Source organism: Drosophila elegans, unplaced genomic scaffold (assembly GCF_018152505.1).
Source record: "Drosophila elegans isolate 14027-0461.03 unplaced genomic scaffold, ASM1815250v1 contig_183, whole genome shotgun sequence".
Lineage (NCBI taxonomy): Eukaryota > Metazoa > Arthropoda > Insecta > Diptera > Drosophilidae > Drosophila > Drosophila elegans.
The window spans coordinates 10876284-10894367 of NW_024545550.1; the positions used below are offsets into that span (position 1 = coordinate 10876284).

The 18084-nt window shown below is 44.7% G+C and overlaps 1 protein-coding gene across 13 annotated transcripts; it reads right to left on the reverse strand.

Annotated features, from left to right (window-relative positions):
* Nucleotides 1-56: 56 nt before the first annotated feature.
* On the reverse strand, nt 57-17899 carry LOC108144337 (kinesin-like protein KIF13B). 13 transcript variants are annotated; one of them, XM_017269048.2, is made up of 20 exons: nt 17768-17899; nt 16771-17024; nt 12813-12900; nt 12523-12686; nt 11933-12449; nt 11181-11757; nt 10551-11123; nt 10174-10488; nt 10013-10054; nt 8203-9865; nt 7997-8142; nt 7476-7505; nt 6994-7096; nt 6834-6932; nt 6045-6101; nt 5394-5456; nt 4895-5305; nt 4211-4834; nt 3201-3512; nt 57-3137 (listed from the first exon to the last, which is right to left on the reverse strand). In XM_017269048.2, the coding sequence occupies exons 2-20, from the start codon at nt 16823-16825 to the stop codon at nt 3058-3060; spliced, it is 5919 nt and encodes a 1972-aa protein (XP_017124537.1). In that variant the 5' UTR covers nt 16826-17024; nt 17768-17899; the 3' UTR covers nt 57-3057. The 13 variants fall into 13 exon arrangements, with proteins under 13 accessions (XP_017124537.1, XP_017124540.1, XP_017124535.1 ...); XM_017269051.2 differs by having other exon boundaries at nt 6081-6101; nt 6834-6935; XM_017269046.2 differs by having other exon boundaries at nt 6834-6935.
* Between the last annotated feature and the right edge of the window lie 185 nt (nt 17900-18084).

Here is an 18084-nt window from a genome sequence, read left to right on the forward strand (position 1 = left end):
CTTGTTTAGCCCCCAGCTGTGAAATTAAAGCCAACTCCATTGAATAAAAACATCCATTGCATGTTTGTATATTTGTATTTATAGATATAAGTACATATTTCATATTCTCTTTTGTTTTGTTTGGTTGAAGTTGTTCAAATTTGCTGATTACGCGTGTATTTGTGGTTTAATTTCTCTGGCGTGTTTGCAGTAAAATACTTAAATTGGAGTAAAAACAATTGTAAATTACTAAAATTATCTGTATGGTTTCCGCTGCTGACACCCACTATTCTGTATTTGCAACTACTAGTGAGGATTATCTGCACTTACAGAACGACCGAACCAAATTCATCAACAATGGTTTTGCTACGATGCGTTTGTTTGTCTGTTTGTGTACGATGATAAAGCAGATCTAGATCATACATATGTATGTATGCGTGGGGTTTAGTTTATTCATTAACTCGTGGCTGAACTCTTTGGTTAGTTTATTTAACGGCTGATGGAGTCGCGCCATAATTGAGGTGTAATAACATTTATTCGTTGACCGTGCTAAAAGCTCTAAGAGTGCGCAAACTTACGAGTAAACTGCTTCGAAGGCCATCATCTACCGATCCTATATCTCATATATCCCATATATGTAATATTTAATATGCAACATGTGTGTGCCTAACATTCCGATACGCTAGAGGCTAGATGCTATACGCTATATGCAATGGCAAAGTATTTTATTTTCGGGACTGATTGCGTGGGTACTGCACTAGATTGCACAAAAATATGATTAATTCTTTAGTATAACGTCAAGGTACGATTTAATTTGTCGGCGTTCCAATCGATCGCTACGGCTACTTGATTTCTTAGCAATGCACTCTGTGTGTGTGTGTGTGGTTCGGTTCTACAACTATGGATTCTCGATCTATTTTACAATAAAGCCCAATATGTGCTGCTAACTTTCGCTTTTCTATCGGGGTTCCGTCGTTACGTAACTCAATCAACCTCTAGTTGACAATTATTTGCGCTAGTTAAATGCGTTAATTTGTTAGCTGATTTTGCCGGTAATAAGTGCCCCACTATGTACATTCACGTGATTAAATTAATTTCTGAATTATAATGCTCAACCGATTTCAAATGCGGCGTCTACAAATTGCACACACACATACTCGATATTTAAATAAGTTCTGTTTCAGTTAGGTTTATCGTAAATATGCCTTTTACAATTATATTCATGAATATCCATGCAGTGTTAAGTATAATATCGTAGTTGTATCTTGACCTTGAATTTTAAATTTTGGACGTATTTTCAAGTATATTTTGGTAGTTGCTTTTCGCTTTTACGCAAGTAGAAAAACAGTTCGAAAATATATACCTAATATATATATAAGTGGTGTATAATTATGTTTTGTATACACTGGATGAATGGCTGTAGATCTTCCAGTTGGGCTTTCACTGTTCAACGCCTCCCAACTGCCTCTTGCTGTTGGATTTCAGTTTAAGTTTCGTTCTTGGGTTTTTCTAAGTGTAAATCGCTCTTATTGTTGTTACTGGTTTTAAATTGCAATCTATCTCAGACTCAGTTTTGGAGTGCTTTGGATGTTGGTTGGTTGGATGGATGGATGGATACGTTCACGGTTTTACGTACAAACGAACGCGTCAGCCGGTGCCGGATTCAAAACATTCACATTTCCATGCTCTGTCGGCACTTTTCATTCTGGGGGCCACAACACTCACACTTAATCCTTTTCGTGTACGATTATTAAAGTATCTTAACATAAAATTAAATACTCAATGCCATTATTGCTTTCTTGCTTTTTTGGACAAACACCAGCTGGTGGCTCGGTGTTCAATTAATGGTTACTTAAAACGCCTCACAAACATAGTCGCACAACCTTCAACATTGATTAATACAACTTAAAGATCCTAACACTTATATTGCACTTTCTGGACGGGGTGAGAAAACGTAAAAGAAATCATAACAAAATTAATGAGGTACATATACGATAAAATCAATTTTATTTATATATATATGCATATATAAAGGGAAATTATAAATACATCACATCAAAATAATACAATTTACAGATCAACTGCGCCGCTGCGAAGCGTCTTAATCGGGAAGTAAGTTCCAAGATGCGATCATCTTGGGAGGCTTCAATTGCTCGGGCACAGCTTCATAGAATATGTTGCTCTCATTATTACTAACATTGTATTGTATTGGTAATTGTATATAAATGCGCTAAACGAAATATGAGCTCGGGAAAGGAAACATGGAGAAGAAATTATTGCAAGGTCTTAATCATAAATATATACAAATGATTTTTATATATTGAATATAGTCAATAACAATTAAAAATATAAGCTCATAAAGTCACATTGATATCAAAAACAATTGAACTAAACTAAAGGCAAAGAACCATTACAAAAATATATATATAGATCAGTAAAGCGCTTCGTTCAAAAATCGAAAAGCAATAAACGACAATTAACTACACGAACACAAAACAATGGAATCAGAATTAGAATCAGAATCAGAAGTGCTCCTAATTCACACATAGATCAATCGAAAGGGTTGCTAAATTTTACGATCTCGCCCAAGTGTTCGAGGTATATTGCAACTACGCGAACGACTGCCCGGCTTAGTTTAGTTTCGATTCGTTTTGTTTCGTTTAGTTTAGTTTAGTTTAGTTTAGCTAGATTAGTAATTAGTTCTGCTGTAGACACCGCCTTAAACTACTTGGAGAAGCGTGGGGGAGGGGGGTTAAGTGTACGGCATTTCATTTGCGGCATGGTGTGAGAATAGTTAAGTAAGCTAGAATATGGTTGGCATGTGGATTATGCTCCGCATTGTTCGTTGCTCCTCATCTGTCATCCTGAATGGTGGCGGTGGCGGCCTTAGAAGGCCGTCGAGCGTCGATTGGCATAGCATTTCTTGCCATGACTGTTCGCATCTGCAGCGCCGCTGGTTGCACGCAATCTGTGGCAGGTTGCCGGCTGGCTGCTGCCCGCCGCACCGGTGGTGGCCACCGCCGTCGATTGCCTGCAATTAGTCCAGCGCTGCAGCTGATGCGAACACTTGGGGTACAATCATTTGCGCGCCGAGAGGTTTAGCGAATCGCCGCGGCTCTTGGAGCGTGTCATCGAGCCAGTCATCGAGCTACTCATCTCTTCATTGTAAATAAAATGTATATTAGTGAATTAAAACCCATGTGCAATGCCATTCCACTCACCTTTGCTCATGCTGTTGCTCTTCTCGGCCGCCTTGTAGGCTCGCATCGCCTTGCCGCGCTTGTCCAGCATCAGCTTATCGGAGCGCACGAACATGCCGTGCTTGGGCTTGCACTGGAAATACTGAATGCCCTTCACGCTGCCGTCGTTCTTGCCCGTGGGCGTGTCCAGTTCAACGCCTATCCAAGCGCCGGGCTGGAACTCCGTGGTGCCCACAAAGCGGATGACGCCGCTGGTGTTGTATGGCCGGATCAACACCGACTCGCCCACCACTATCCAATCGGGCAGGATCACTTCCACATCCTTGCTTTCGTCTGGTAAGAATAAGATTACGAAAATTTAGTAACTACTGCTACGATGATCTATGATATTTGACACTAAATAATCTTAAGGGGGAACCCCAGTTGAAGTGGAAAAAATAGGTTACCTTCGGGAATATTTTTAACAAAACCTAATAAAAACAAATAAACTATATAAAAGTTCATGATATAATTTTTATGTACACAAATACATTTTAAAAACTGTTGTACTAAAAAAGTTCGATTAATTTTGCGGTGACCAAAATGTTAGTCAACTAAAACCAAAAAAAATGTTCATAGATTAAGATAGAAATAAGCATTATAAGCGATTTTTTAATTAAAGGATCTATAAAAATACGCTTTTTTGATCTAATGGCTGACAATTTTCGATTTTCACTAAGAAAATACGGTTGGGTTTTTAGTTTTATAAAGACAACATTTGGCCCATTTCAGACAAATTGGCTCAGTAGGCTTTAAGATAGTTGGGGGAAAAAAGAGTGTAAAGATAAGTTAAGGTTAAAAGTTACCTAGTTTTAAGTTAGCCTACTAGACAGACGGCTATCTCATCTTTCAGTGTACACATATTTGTCTGTTTATTTTTAAGAGCTATCATTAGATAGTTCTAGTTTGAAAAAACAACAACAAAACAAACTCCCTAACTAAAGTCAATAACTAGCACTGTGCACAAGTAAATATGTAAGTTCAATAATCACCATCGACTTCTGTGCTGCTGGACATGATGCTGAAGTCCATGTACGCGGCCAGACCCTCCATTTTGGCCACCGATGCCCGATGATTGATGCGCGGTGCCTGACTTGTGCTGTTGCTGTTGTTATTGTTGTTGTTGTTGTTATTGCTGCTGCCATTACTCGGAGGCTGGTTGTTCTGGGATTTCTTGCGTCGCACCACCTTGCCGGCGGGCAACTCCTCCCGGACGATGCCATCGCCCTCGAGCAGCTCCTCGGAACTGTGGCTCACCTCGTCGGAGGAGGACCTGTTGCCGTTCTGATTGTCTGTGGCAAGCTCTGTTTGTGATTCGATTTGCGGCTCAGCTTCCTCCGGCTCCGCTTGCACGGCGATCTGTACCGGCTCCTTGGCCAACACCACGTTGTTATTGTTGTTATTCTTTGGCAACTGTTCGCGCTCGCGCTCATCCTCGTCGCTTTGTGCGTTTTCCCGGGACTCCAGCTGCTCCAGCGGATGCGTGAAGGTCTCCTGCAGTTTCTTGGCCTGCGGATTCGGCTGCTCCTGTGCTTTGGCTTTGGGCATGTCCTTGAGGAAGGGATTGACGCGTGCCTGCCGGTTCGGTGGCGAATTCGAGTTGACTCTATCGAAATCTGAGGGGTAAAATAATAATTTTAGCCTGATAAAAACGATTCAAAAAACTAATATCTCACCTGGCGTCTCGTCAATGCTCATGGAACGCATTGAGGCGATGTCCTCGTTGCTCAGATTGTTGCAGGAGACAGCCTGGGAGCCGTAGCCACTGCTGGTGGAGGAGCTCATGCTCAGCGTGGCCAGGCCGGTCAGATGCTTCATGTTCGCGTTGGCACTGGACGTGTAGCTCAAGTAGCTCTGGTTCGAATGGCTGCTCACGTCCATGAACGAGTCCATGGTCTTGGAAGCCGTGAGGCGGGAGCGCGTGGCCAGGCTCTTGTTCTGCTGCCGCTCCTGTTCGTACTCTGCGGCGTACTCCGAGTCGCTGTAGCTGTCCTCCGGCTCCTCGTCCAGTGATCTATGCCCGCCCAGCGGCTCCTCGTGCAGCGTGGTCATCCGCATGCCCAGCAGCTTACTGGTTGCCGGCGATGCTGTGGAAACATCAGAGTGTCATGGTCAGTACACTGATTCTTGGGCGAGAAATCTTGTTGCTTAGAGCTAGCTAGACAAACCACATACGTTTCGTTGGCGCAATTCTCAATGTGTTCAAGTTCAAATTGAGATTCAAAAATGTTGGACGCGCTGCATTCCACATTTGGGGGCGAGGGGAAGATAATGATTATGCGTTATGTTTAGTTACAATGCAATTTACAGACTTCGATGAGTGATCAAACTGGCCGGGCATGCGACTACTTCGCACCTCCGGCAACACACTAAATAAACACATTAATGGATAACAAAACAAAAGTTCTAGGGCTAATAAAACGCTACAAATACGCGGCTCGTGCTAAGATCTCGTGCTGTGTGCTTGACTGCTGTGTGACTTGTGCACCGGATTGCATGGGTGGCTGGAATGTCCAGAAGGTGATGAATGTACAACTGATTGCCATTGCGATGTCTCGAGTTCTTGGTTTTGGATGAGCGAGTGAGAGTGACAGTGAGAGAGTCTTGGGTATGATTTGAAGACAGATTTACCAGCAAACAGAACTAACACAAAACTACAATGTAAACGCTTCTAAATGGGGGCGGAGGGGGGTCACAAACCGCATCCCTTCTTCATCTGGGGTCATGAACGGATGAGTGGATGAGTGGGTGTCGAGATGCTGGGTTGTGAGAGACTGACAAACTTAAACTCAACTAACAATCAATGCATAGCAATCGGGAATGCACCTTCGGAGTTTAATTTGGCATAGGTTTGGCCTTTACCTGACAGCAGAGATATTGAGCCTGTTGCCCGTGGAATTTCATAGAGATTGGGTTATGTTAGAAACACAGAAAAGAGTTGGACAATGTGAGAAACCATATAGTAAATACGATAAGCTATGTGGGCGCGGTTCGTTTGGGTTCGTTTTTGTATGGTTCATGTTATCGGGGATGCATGTCAATTTATATGATAAGCAATGGAATGTGGAACAGTAGTGTGCATCAAGACGAAGAATCGCTCGAGTCTTCAGATCGAGTTAATGCGGTTGCTCTTGCTAGTTGCTTGGTTGCTGCAGGTGTTGCATCGAAGCAAAGCAAACAAATTAGGTTTCGAAAGTTTAACTAAGCAATATGCGACAGTTCACAGAGTGTTTGCAAACTATTTCCCTTTTGGGTGTTTGCTCTTGAGCATGAAAAAAGCGGTTGGAAAAGGATTTATCTTGTTGCCATTAAGTTTAAGTCATTTTTAAGTTCACTAAGTACAGCTAAAAGTAATAAATTGCTACTGTTTCTATGGATTATATGCATATCCACAAACATGAAACAAAGATAAATCCCTTGCTCTTGAGCTTGGTCGTATAAAATGTTGCCTGCGCATAAGCATATGCAGAATTACTTAGTCAAATATAGTATAGTGGATATAAAAACTCGATTATATGGATTATAGTTTCAACATTTTTGCTCAAAAATTAATGGTGAGTATATTGAAGAAAACTGTTGGGTGAAGGGAACTGCCTGGATCAACTAAATACGCACCAATGCCAAATGCTTTTCCGGGCGAATCATCGCTGCTACCTTTGCCGCCAAAACTATGTCGATTCCGGATGACTCCGCCTGTTCCAGCTGGACTGTGACCTGCTGAACATAATACAGATATTAAAATCCACAAGAGTTGTTATGCCCAAGTGAGGCTCACCTGGCGTAAACTTGCTGCCCAGCGCACTGTTATTGAGATCGGCAAAGGACTCGGATCGTCCCACATTCAGCAGCGACTCCATCGATGCATCGAAGCGCATAATCTGCGTAAGTTTATTTATGAGTTGCTTGCATCATAAATTTCGTTTTCGAACGATTTGATTTTATAGAACAAATGTTATTCAACAGGATGAAATAAAAATGGTCGAATTAAAAACAAAAAAAATAAATGAACACAAAAAAGCAACGTTTACGAAAAAGGCAAACTGAAGGGCGCACACAAAGGGTTTTGTTTTTCTTGGTAAGATAGTTAGTTAGAAAGAACTGAAGAAAATTTCAACTACATAAGCTTAATGTACAGTGCTTGGCACACAGGATACAAGGATACAGATACAGATACAGATATATTTACAGATACAGATACAAGAGTAGAGATTATATAGGAAACAGGAAACAGAAAGGAGGATACTAGTAGTTACTTACACTCCCGGTATTGGTGGTGTCTTTGACCGCCTATGTGCGCAGTGAGAAGCGTTTTTTGGGCAACACACACACGTACACAGCATAAACATAAAGACAGGATAATACCAATACGGCACACACACACGCACACACACATAGAGGAAAATTCAAAATTGCAGGAGGTGCGCGCCGAATTTCGGATTTGGTTAATTTAGTCATTGCGATTGTCATTGTTATAAATCGGTGGTTAAACACAAATGTTTTTTTTTTTTTTTTGGGGGGGTTAGTTTGGTGAAAGCGCATAGAAAAAAGTGTGAAAAGAGAAAGAATTTGCGTTTAGTCAGATGATCTTGGTTAATTTTGCTCGAGTGTGTTGTTGGGTGAGTAAGTGGGTGTGGAAGCACAAAATTCAGCTGCAGCTGAAGCGGCGACGGCAGCAGCGACGAATTGTGAAAGCGGCGCAGCAGCAGCAGCAGCAGCGGCGGCGGCGGCTCGATGGGATGAGCGGGAAAATGGGGTGGCAAATCGGATGTCGTCCTTACCTGCGAGAAGTTCGGCACACTGACGGTCTTGCGCATGCTCAGCGGCTGACCATGGGCCGTCTCCAGCTCCTTGACCGCCACATTTTGCCGCAGGCGATCCAGTGTGAGTATGCTCTCCACCGCCGAAACGCCACGGGTGTATTTCTCTAAGGGATTAAGAGATTAGCAGACCATTTAACATGGTAATGAATAGCCAAAGCACTCACCTATGTACGTTTCGCCGTCACTGGCCGAGCAATCATCGCCGCTGGCCGCCAACTGGGCCAGCGACTCGCGATCCTCCAGCTCCTCGGAGGCCTTGGGAATGTTGGAGACCACCTCGTAGGTGACGCCGCTCTGCCAGATGGCATTCTCGCCCCGCACCAGTCGGAACTTCTTCAGGCGGTCGGTCAGCGTCTGGCCCTTCTTGATGTTTATGCTCAGCCGCTTGCGCAGCACCAGATCCATGGGTGCCGGATGCGACAGACGCACCGTGGTGCGCAGAATGAGATACACACGCTCGTTGGCCTCGGTCACACGGTTCAGGGCCTGGCTGTCGTGCATCGAGGAGTCCCAGCTGGCCACACAGCACACGTCCTTGTCCAGATGCTGCAGGATCTGCAGCGTGTAGAACTTGTGGCCATGCTCCTTGGACAGAATCGAGTTGATGCCGGCAATGGAGAGCTCGTCGTTGGTGTTCTGCGCCGACAGATCGTCGCCGTTCAGGTTGAGGAAGAGCACGGGCACATGGGGCTCCATGCCCGACGGTGGCTCCCACGAGGCGGGTGCACCGGGAATACCCGAGCCGGGCGCCGGCACCAGCACCGCGTTGCGCTCCTCCGTCAGCGAGACCCACTGGTGCACCAGGCTCAGCTCGCGCTCGCGCTCCTGCTCGTTCTTCTCCTCCTTCTTGATCAGCATCTGGATCTGCTGGTCCAGGTACTGACGCCGGCGACCCAGCGCCTCGCTCCACTTCTCCCGCAGCACTGTGAGATCCTCTTCCTGGTACGAGTCCAGCGGTCGCTGCAGCCGCGACCGCACCGTCACACTGCCAATGGCCACGTTCACGATCGACTGGCAGATGATGGGCAGGGTGCCGGAGTTTTGGACCGGCTTGACGCGCACATTCACCCGCCGCTGCTGGCCCTGACGTAGCTGGTAGATGCCGCCGGTGAGGACCTCGTTGCGGTTGGTCACCTCCACCGGCGAGTACTCGCCGTTGTCGTTCAGCTCGTGGATCTCCACCCAGAGCTCGATCTTGCGCGACAGCTCCGCCCAGCGATCGACCAGGGATCGCGCCTTGGCCTGCTGCTGCTCCACCTCCCAGCCCTTGGTCTTGGAGAAGCCGGCACTGCGATGGCCCCACACTTCGATGGACAGCGCCCCCTCGATGCAGTGCTCGAGGAACTCCTCGTTGATGGTAACCGTAAAGTCCTGCGTGTGCTCGAACTTGAAGACCATGTTCTGGTCGTGGGCCGTGGACTCGGCATTGATGACCGGCACCACCATCTCCTGGTGGCCCCAGAAGGTGTACTGGCAAAAGACGAAGTTGGAGAGCGACAAGGGTAGGCCACTGGCACACTTGATGGTCACACGGCAGGTGATCTGGTTGGATGTGGCATCCACCGGGTCGTCGTACTCATCCCGCGAGTCGCCCGACGACTCGGACACCGACTCGCACATGCGATCCTGCGGCATCTGTCCGGCAATGCGCTCGATCTCCACCTGCAGGCGACCGGCCACCTCGCCCTGCTGACTGATGATCGGCGTGTGGTAGTCCAGTTTGACGTCGTGGAAGAGAACCTCCAGGAATATATTGGCCACGCCAATGAGATTGTGGTTCTCCTGCGACTCGTAGAACGGATCCTGCGGCTTGGCACTGTCCTCGTCCTGCGGAATTGCGAGATCAGTTAGCTTTGCGGTGGAAGCCCCCAAACAATACTAGCTACATCATACAGTTTAGACGTGTGTGTGTGTAGGGTGTTCATGTTTTGGGGTGGTGGGGGTGTGGGTGTGGGTGTGTGGTGTCTTAATTACCTTGTCGTCGTACTCGTCGTCTGAGAACGGCTCTATAAGGGGCTGTAGTCAGGGGTTAATTGAATGCGTGTGTGAATCGATACAATTATAAATGGTTAGTAACAGCACGGCACAATGGCAGACAGGTGGATGAGAAGAGGATCGAATCGATGTCAACATACCAGTCCGTTCAAGACGCGCTCCTTGTGATCCTGGTACATCTCGCGCATGTCGATCAGCTTGTTCTCCAGCTTTTCCATGGTCCAGATCTGACTGCCGGAGTTTGTGCGCTTCACCAGAATGGCGGGCTCGCTGACGAAGGCCCCGCGCCGCCTGTTGGGACTCAGATTGGCCGGCGGTATCTGCAGGGTGACCGAGAACTTGGTTTTCTTCTCCATCTCCTCGGCCAGAAAGTTGGCCTCCTGCACCAGCGAATTGGCCCTCATAATGTCCGTCTTCAGCTGACCCAAACTGCGCCGGAACATCTCGTCTCGTTCCTGCAGAAACCAAAGTTATACAGTAACTGAAGTGACAGTTGATAGGAGAGATCTTAGCTTACCTGCGCCCACTTTTCCACTCGCATCTGCGAAGTAGGAGTATTCGGTGTTATCTTGCCCATGCGCAGAGGATCGTAGGGGGCATAGGGAGCATACGGTGTGCTGGGCGAGAGAATGTTGCGCAGCTGCTGGAACTGACGTTCATACTCCTGCCGCTGCTTCTCCAGCGCCACCTGCTTATCTTCCTCGTGCTGCCGCTCCAGCCGAGCAATGGCCGTCTGGATGGGGTCGTTGCTCAGCTCGTTCTGCATAATCTCATCGCGTGCGAAATTGTAATCAATCAGTTGCGCCGGCGTCTGCGGCTCCGAGGCGCACATGCTCGCGTTGTTGCTCTTCGGCGAGTTGACGCGGAAGAAATGGTGGTTGCCCCACAGGATACGATCGCCGTTCTGCAGCGGAATCCTCTCCACAGCCGCCGATCCGTTGACAAAGCAACGGGCCCCCTGCACAGGCTCCAAGTACAGACCACTGTCCTCGATGGTGATCACACAGTGCTCGGGCTGGATGCCCAGACCAGACAGCTGGATATCCGGCTGCTGGCCACTGATGCTGCGTCCGCCAATCAGTGTGCGTTCCTAGAAGCAGAGGGGATTTATTAATCTATTTTTTTTAGGGTTTGACTTAGGGTTCACCTTAAGGTAGTAGACCAGGAGTTCGTTGAGGGACGGATCGGCATTCAAATTGACCAAGTAGTACTTGTTCTTCTCCACCTTGATGCCACTGGCCTGCACACTGATGCCCATCTTCTCGAGCGCCTGCTGCCGCTCGTTCTGGATGCGCTCCGTCTTGACCAGTTTCTCCTCCCAGGTCTGCGAGATCTGCTTCATCAGGTTCTCGCTCTCGGCCAGCTTGTCCTGCACATCGCCCACCGGCGACCCAGTGGCATGCTTCAGCATACTCCTGAGCGTCTCCACCTCGTGCCGCAGCTCGCGAATGATGCGCGCGTTGGGATCTTCGTTGACCACGGCATGGTTCACAATGCGCTTGGCCCGATCCGCGTAGCGCAGCGTGGACAGCGTCTCCTCGTAGTTGTCCGCCGAGGGTGAAATGGTGGCCACCATCACGGTTCTGGAATTGCCGCCCAGGTTATCTTTTAGTAGCCAGGTGAGAACGGAGTCGCGGTAGGGCACGAACTTGTCGTTGCCGCTCTTCTTGCCATTCGATTGGTCGGCCAGCTTGGAGATGACCAGACCCAGCGTTGTTAGAGATCTAAAGTAGGCACAAGATTAGCTTCGAATCTAAACTAGATTGATATCCACCGGGAAAGCAGGTCACGGCAATGCGGGTTGTTTAAACTTAACATTTAACTCAATTGCATTACAAATGACCTGCATAATCGGTGCAAACCAATGCAAACCAAGATTGTTGACTAATTTTCACGCACTTGTTGATGTTGGAACCTTCCTTGAGGCGATCGCCAACGGCTCCCGTTTTCACGGCCCGCTCGGAGCCAGCCAAATCCACCAGGGACATGCGGGACACCTTCTCGCCACTGACGCCAGTCGCCTGATCCGTGAGTATCTGGGTGAGGACCACCGAGAAGACGGCGTGGGAGCGCGACGACTCGGCGTTCATGTTGGTGGCCGCCACTGTTCGCGACTTGTTGCCCTCGGTCATGAGGTTGTCGATGTCCTGGTAGGATGTCACGGCCAGCTGCGACAGTCCATCGACGTAGGGACCCATGACATTGTGCTCGCGCACCTTAAGCGACTGCTTGTTCGGCTTGGGGTCGAGCAGATCGTGGACCTTCTCGTTGTAAATCTCCATGTAGGACACCTCCACCTTGTACATCAGCTCCGGCGTGGACTTGTTGGCTATGGCCGAGAAGAGCTTGTCGCACAGCCGTGGAATGATGCCCTTGCTCTCCTGGGAGCCCATCATTGTGTAGGACTTGCCAGAGCCTGAAAAAGTGTGAAGTGAATAAATGATCGATTACATGCGTGAATATGGTGAATCATTCGGGCTGCAACTTACCTGTCTGGCCGTATGCGAATATGCATGCATTATAGCCCTGGAATGCATTATCCAGAATTCCACGTCCCACGCAATCGAACACTGTCTCCTGGGACGCAAAGTTGTCGTCCTCGGGGTTTAATGAGTAAAAACAGTGATCGAATGCAAATGTCTTTGGTTGTTTTCTGTTTGCAAAAAAAAAAAAAGGGATGAGAAGGTATTAAGCAAACCACTTTAATCAGCTGATTAAATACCACATTACAATTCAAACTGCCTCTTTGGTAATTTGGAATTTTATAGCTTCTTTTTACCTTTCGATTTTCTCCAGTGGTGGGGGATTCTGCAGTATCGTCTGCTGTTTTTCCATTTCCACGATACATTTTGTACCCAGTTCGATTTCTGAAAGTAAACGAAATCACTGTCAGCCCTCGGTTCCGGAATATATTTATATGTTATGTGTGAAATTGAGATAATTTCGCCTTTATTCCGCGCATGGGGTGATAACGAGTTCAAAGTGGCAAAAACAATTTAATTTTATACTTTAGCTATACCCTGCTCATAGCGCTCGAAAGCTTGTGTGTTGGGTTTTTCGTACATGAGTGCGAAAATTGTTTCATAGAGAGCGAGGGGCGATAAATGTGCATGTTGGGTATAAAGCACCAATGCCACTATAATCTCAACGGAGAGAACCTTATAAATAAATTGTAAACAATCTTAGAAAGGCAGAAGCGCAAGTTGCCAAATAAATTTTGCAGAAGCAATAAAACAATGAGCGATTTAAAAGGCCTCTTAACGAATTTTCTGTTTGCCTTGGTATTATCGAGCCGAGATTTTATGATATTTTAAAAACCTTGCTGATTAGATGTGATAAGTCATTGGAATCAACCATTTTTAGTTACATTGACCTGAATTTTTTAAAGACCTTTATAAGCTATGGGTACGTATATAACATTAAAGTTTTAGAAACTTTTGGATGATAGACAAGCATTACAAAATTAAATTCAGATTTGAACAAATTTTTTTTTTTTGTGTTTGTAATAAAATAGCCCTGATAAAGTGGTGTTACAATTTGAATTCAAATATTTATTTTGCTTGTGTTTGTATATGGCTACTTATCATTTGAATTGTTAACACATGAACAACATTACAAATTCCATTTAAAATGTAAATTTGAATTTGTTTATCCTATATATTTTTTGAATTAAATAACTACTGTTATAAATTTCACATTAACCTCATTTCGCACATATTTATTTATTTATCATTTTAATTTTAAATATTTTAATCACAGAATTTATCATGAGTGTGAATTCATCAAATGATGTATAAGATATAGCCAAATGAGGTGACCTTATCGGGCTGATTATTCCATTCATCCTGGCTGGTTTTATACAAAAAAGTGCCAGCTAATAAATCGTGGAAATATTTCAGTTGCGATGCCTCCCCGTGTCCTTCGCATACTTCATTCACTCCGAACGAAACGGAACGGATCCAAATGGCAGAGAACGGCAATAAGCAAGGCATACTACTGCTGCTAACTATATGGCACACAAAACATGACGAGGAAGGGGGAAAACGACGTCAAAGCCAAACCCAGACGGGCAGACACATTTGGGCCCACACACAAGTCGCTGTATATGTACAGCCAACAGCCAACAGCCAACAGCCATCAGCCATCAGCCATCAGCCATCAGCCAAGCCATATCCTGGTGTGTTGCCTGGCCTTTGGAACTTCCGTTCCGCTTTATGTTACAGAGCCGAGAACGTGACATGACATGGAAATGAAAGCCACAAAGGACCCAGAACCCAGAAACCAGAAGAGGACGGCACAGGACAAAGTCGACCTGACCCTATCGCCTGGTTTACATGTCTGTTTTGGCCGTCCGTTGCCTCAAAATGTGACGAAGGCGTGCCATAAATTACTTGATGGTCTCATTTGTAGTTCTGGTCAGTTGATTTGATAGCTGGCGACTCCGTATAACCTCAAACGGTTTTCTCTTCGCTATTGTCCAACGCTGAAATTAACATACATACACTGTCAGAGTGAAAACAGGTTAAGCATTTTGGTAAGAAGCAAAGTAACTCTGCTGTGACTTCATTTCGAGCTTGTTTCTACTGCCTTTGGCTCTGTCTTTCGAGTGTTGTCTTTGCGTTTGAGATTGCCTTTTCGGTTTTCATTTTACGCTCTGCTGGCCAGCTCAACACGAAGAGGTCACTAGTTACGGACATGGCCCAAATAAGTTGCCCACGATTGACTAATGCCAAGCACTTCATGTGTGTAACATGGTATCGCAAAATAAACGCGTTTATCAGGCCTGATAACGTTTCTGCGCTGCCGCTTATCACAGACATTCTGGTGTGACTGCGACTAACTCCCCTCAGTCACAAAAACAGTCAACGGATCAGGCCGTTTAACAAGCAAGCGAGCAACATGACAACAAACAACATCGTAGCCCAGTCAAAGGTCTAAAAATAATTGTGGTTACTAAGTTTGCGCGTTCGCCTTCTTGGGCAACACAAATATTGGAAGTGACAAATTATGATGGATCAACTGGGAGTTGTTTTTTGTTTGCCAATATATAAGTCACTAGAGCTTTTACTAATACAATTAATTATTTTCACAAACAACAAACACAACAGCTGAGGGAAAATTGAGCAATCAAATAATCAAAAATTTAGAAATGGAAAACAAAACATGGATTGCTAAAAAAAATTCTCAAAATAAAAGGGCAATTTAATAATTCAAACTATAAAAATATTATCTTATTACTAATATCTTTAAAATTTGAAAGACACTTTTTCAACTAACACTATGTTCCTTTTATTATTTATCTACAAAAACTTATTAAAGTGTGACAGTAAATAAAACTGGTTCGATCCCAGTACTTGAAGTAAATATTAACAAATGTGCAATCATTGGATAACCTTTGCCATTCAATCAATAAAGCTGGAATTTAACCGGACCTTGCTCCATATAATCTAAACTAATTGTAGAATTTAAATAGTTTTGTTTTATAAGAAAAAGTATATATGATTAAAAAGATAAAATGTTGTAATCTTTATACATTTTTTTTGAGGGGATGTTTCCCCTTAAAGTCTTGCCACTCTTTCTATAATTTATGTAAATATAAACAAATGTGCAATCGTTGGAGAACGTTTGCCATTCAATCAATAAAGCGGGATTCCGAGCGGACCTTGCCCCACGCACAGGCATCTATAAATGTTTATATGTTTGGCACACATGGCATATGGTTGTGTCGTATGAAGCCCCTTTTTCCGCTGCCATCCTTCGTTTCCGCCGTGAATGTGAGTCATGGATAAGCCAAATGAATGATCAGTGTTGACATTGGAAACGCTGACGGCGCTGCCGTTGTTATTGCTGTCTTGTTTTTTTGCACTTGCAACACTTCATGGCTGCAGTGGGAAAAGCGAAATTAGCTGGAAACGAATTCGTTTGTCAGACGACCAGGGACCATCCCGTAGGTAGTCGCTGCAGTAGGTAAGTACGCTATTCTATAATATACGTTTAAATCCAGCGAAAAATCCGCTGGCGCAGCAGTGGAAAAACGAAACCGTATTTCAAAGGAAGCGAAGAAGCCCATGTAAATTTCGTTAGCCTAAAAAAACAGTCTCTGTCTCTGCATGGTTGTGTTTGCATTATTGATTGCAGGCAAAACTGCAGTGCCTGGTATTGTTCAGAAACAATGTGGGAAAAGTGGAAAAAAATTGAAAGTTCTGGCCACTCAAGGCTGTTTTTTTGAGTGGTATAAGAAAAATCTCCTTTAGGGATAAAATTTGTACTTTTTGGGACCTGACATTATAGATTGATATAGTCAAAGGTAATAGGAAACATTTTAAAACGAAAAAATCACTAAAATCATATCTGATGACTGAAAATTGTAAAAACAACGGATGAAAGCCTAAACTAAGATTATATTAAGGGGATATTACTCTTGAATAGTATCTGTTTTCCCCGTTTATTGTTCTGATCCCCCAGCGTAATTATAAATTTTTGAACAACAATACATTTTTTTAACCTTCTGATCAACTTTTAAGCTTGATACTAAATTTAATAAAATATTTTTTGTTAATTTTAATAATAATAATAATAAATAACAATTTTTAAAACACAAAAATGATGTGTATTTTTTAAGAATATTTAGTGCCAGCCATTAAACAAACGGAATATTTAATATTTTTTAATGAACATGAATGAAAAATATTTTTGCCAGTGTGGGGATTATCTGAGCAGGAAAAATCTGCACTTACCACGACGATTGAAGGGTCGCACCCTTACGGCGACTTTGATCTTATCACTTGACATCGCGGATGCGGATGTTGCGGATGCTTCGGATGGACTTGGAGTGCAGGATGCGGGTGGGTGGGGCGTGCGGTGATTCGGGCACCACTCGCGGGGGGGCGGGGGCGTGGTTAGCTCCTTCTCCTCCTGCTGGGTGGCTACTTTTTATTATGTTTAGTTGCTGGTTGTTTTGTCGTCCTCGCGGGAGTTGTGTGCACGCAATCTGGAAGGCAGGTGGAAGTCGTAAGCTGACTCACAAATATGTGGCTTTTGTGGAGCGCGAAAAAAAAAACTAAAATAAATTATATATATTGTGTGAGTTCAATTAGCGCCACGCACACAGGGGCACTTCTAACAGTAAAAGAGGGTGAAGTGGGTTAGGGGGGTGGATTTCCATTTCATTCTCGCCGTTTGTCATTCACTTTGTTTTGCTTTTGCTTTTTTGCTTTGTTGTTACTACGCACACACACACGCACACGTTTCGTTTTATTGTCATGTGCTGGCATTCCGTTATTTACGCGAGACACACTCAAATATTTGCTGGAAATTAGCTAATTAAGATTATGATTCGAGTGTCCTGTCCGATTTTCAGGGTTGTTGTGCAAATAAAATATTAAATACATACAGATGAATTCTTTTCGCACTTGCTCACTCACACACACACACACACACACAGACACATAGAGCAGCAGGTATGCACTCTGCACAGGTATATTTATATTAACCCTCTAAAGCCCCTGGCAATTTAATACCTAGACTTTTCGAGGCTCCCCAAGCAAAACTGGCAAAAAGCAACGCCAGGCTCCACCGCCCGCGCGAAAAAAGTCTCGCACGCAGAGCGACTTCTTTGAAGAATCGATTTTTATGGCTCTCTTTTCTTTCGGGGGAGCCTTGACTTGCTGGGGGCCTATTTTCTAGCACACTCGAGGGTTTCTATTATTTATTTTTGTGTTTCGTTTTTAGCACCTTTTGCTCCGTCGTTGTTGCACTTGGTTTCACTTCAATTTTGCTTTTCTGTATTGCGTTTTCATTTTTCGCGTTTTCGTTTTTCCTAGCAATTTTTACTAGTGGTGAGGAGTCATCGATTTGTTTTGCGACTATCGGGGTAGGGGTGGGGAAACACCGATGTCGATATTCTTAAGCTATCGGTCGTATCGATGTTTGGCAGGGATAATCGATGATTACCTCTATATATCGATATTTTCATGCCACTTTTAGCTTCTTACTGTTAGTTAGACATTTTTAACATTTTTCTGTTAGTTTACTGCCTTAGTAATCGGTTT

Coding starts and splice junctions, on each gene's coding strand:
- LOC108144337 (XM_017269046.2), bottom strand. CDS start 16,825: ATGTCAAGTGATAAGATCAAAGTCGCCGTAAGGGTGCGACCCTTCAAT. Junction 12,901..16,770: donor GCGACCCTTCAATCGTCGTG/GTAAGTGCAGAT, acceptor GTTTACTTTCAG/AAATCGAACTGGGTACAAAA. Junction 11,758..11,932: donor GAAGGTTCCAACATCAACAA/GTGCGTGAAAAT, acceptor TGCCTACTTTAG/ATCTCTAACAACGCTGGGTC.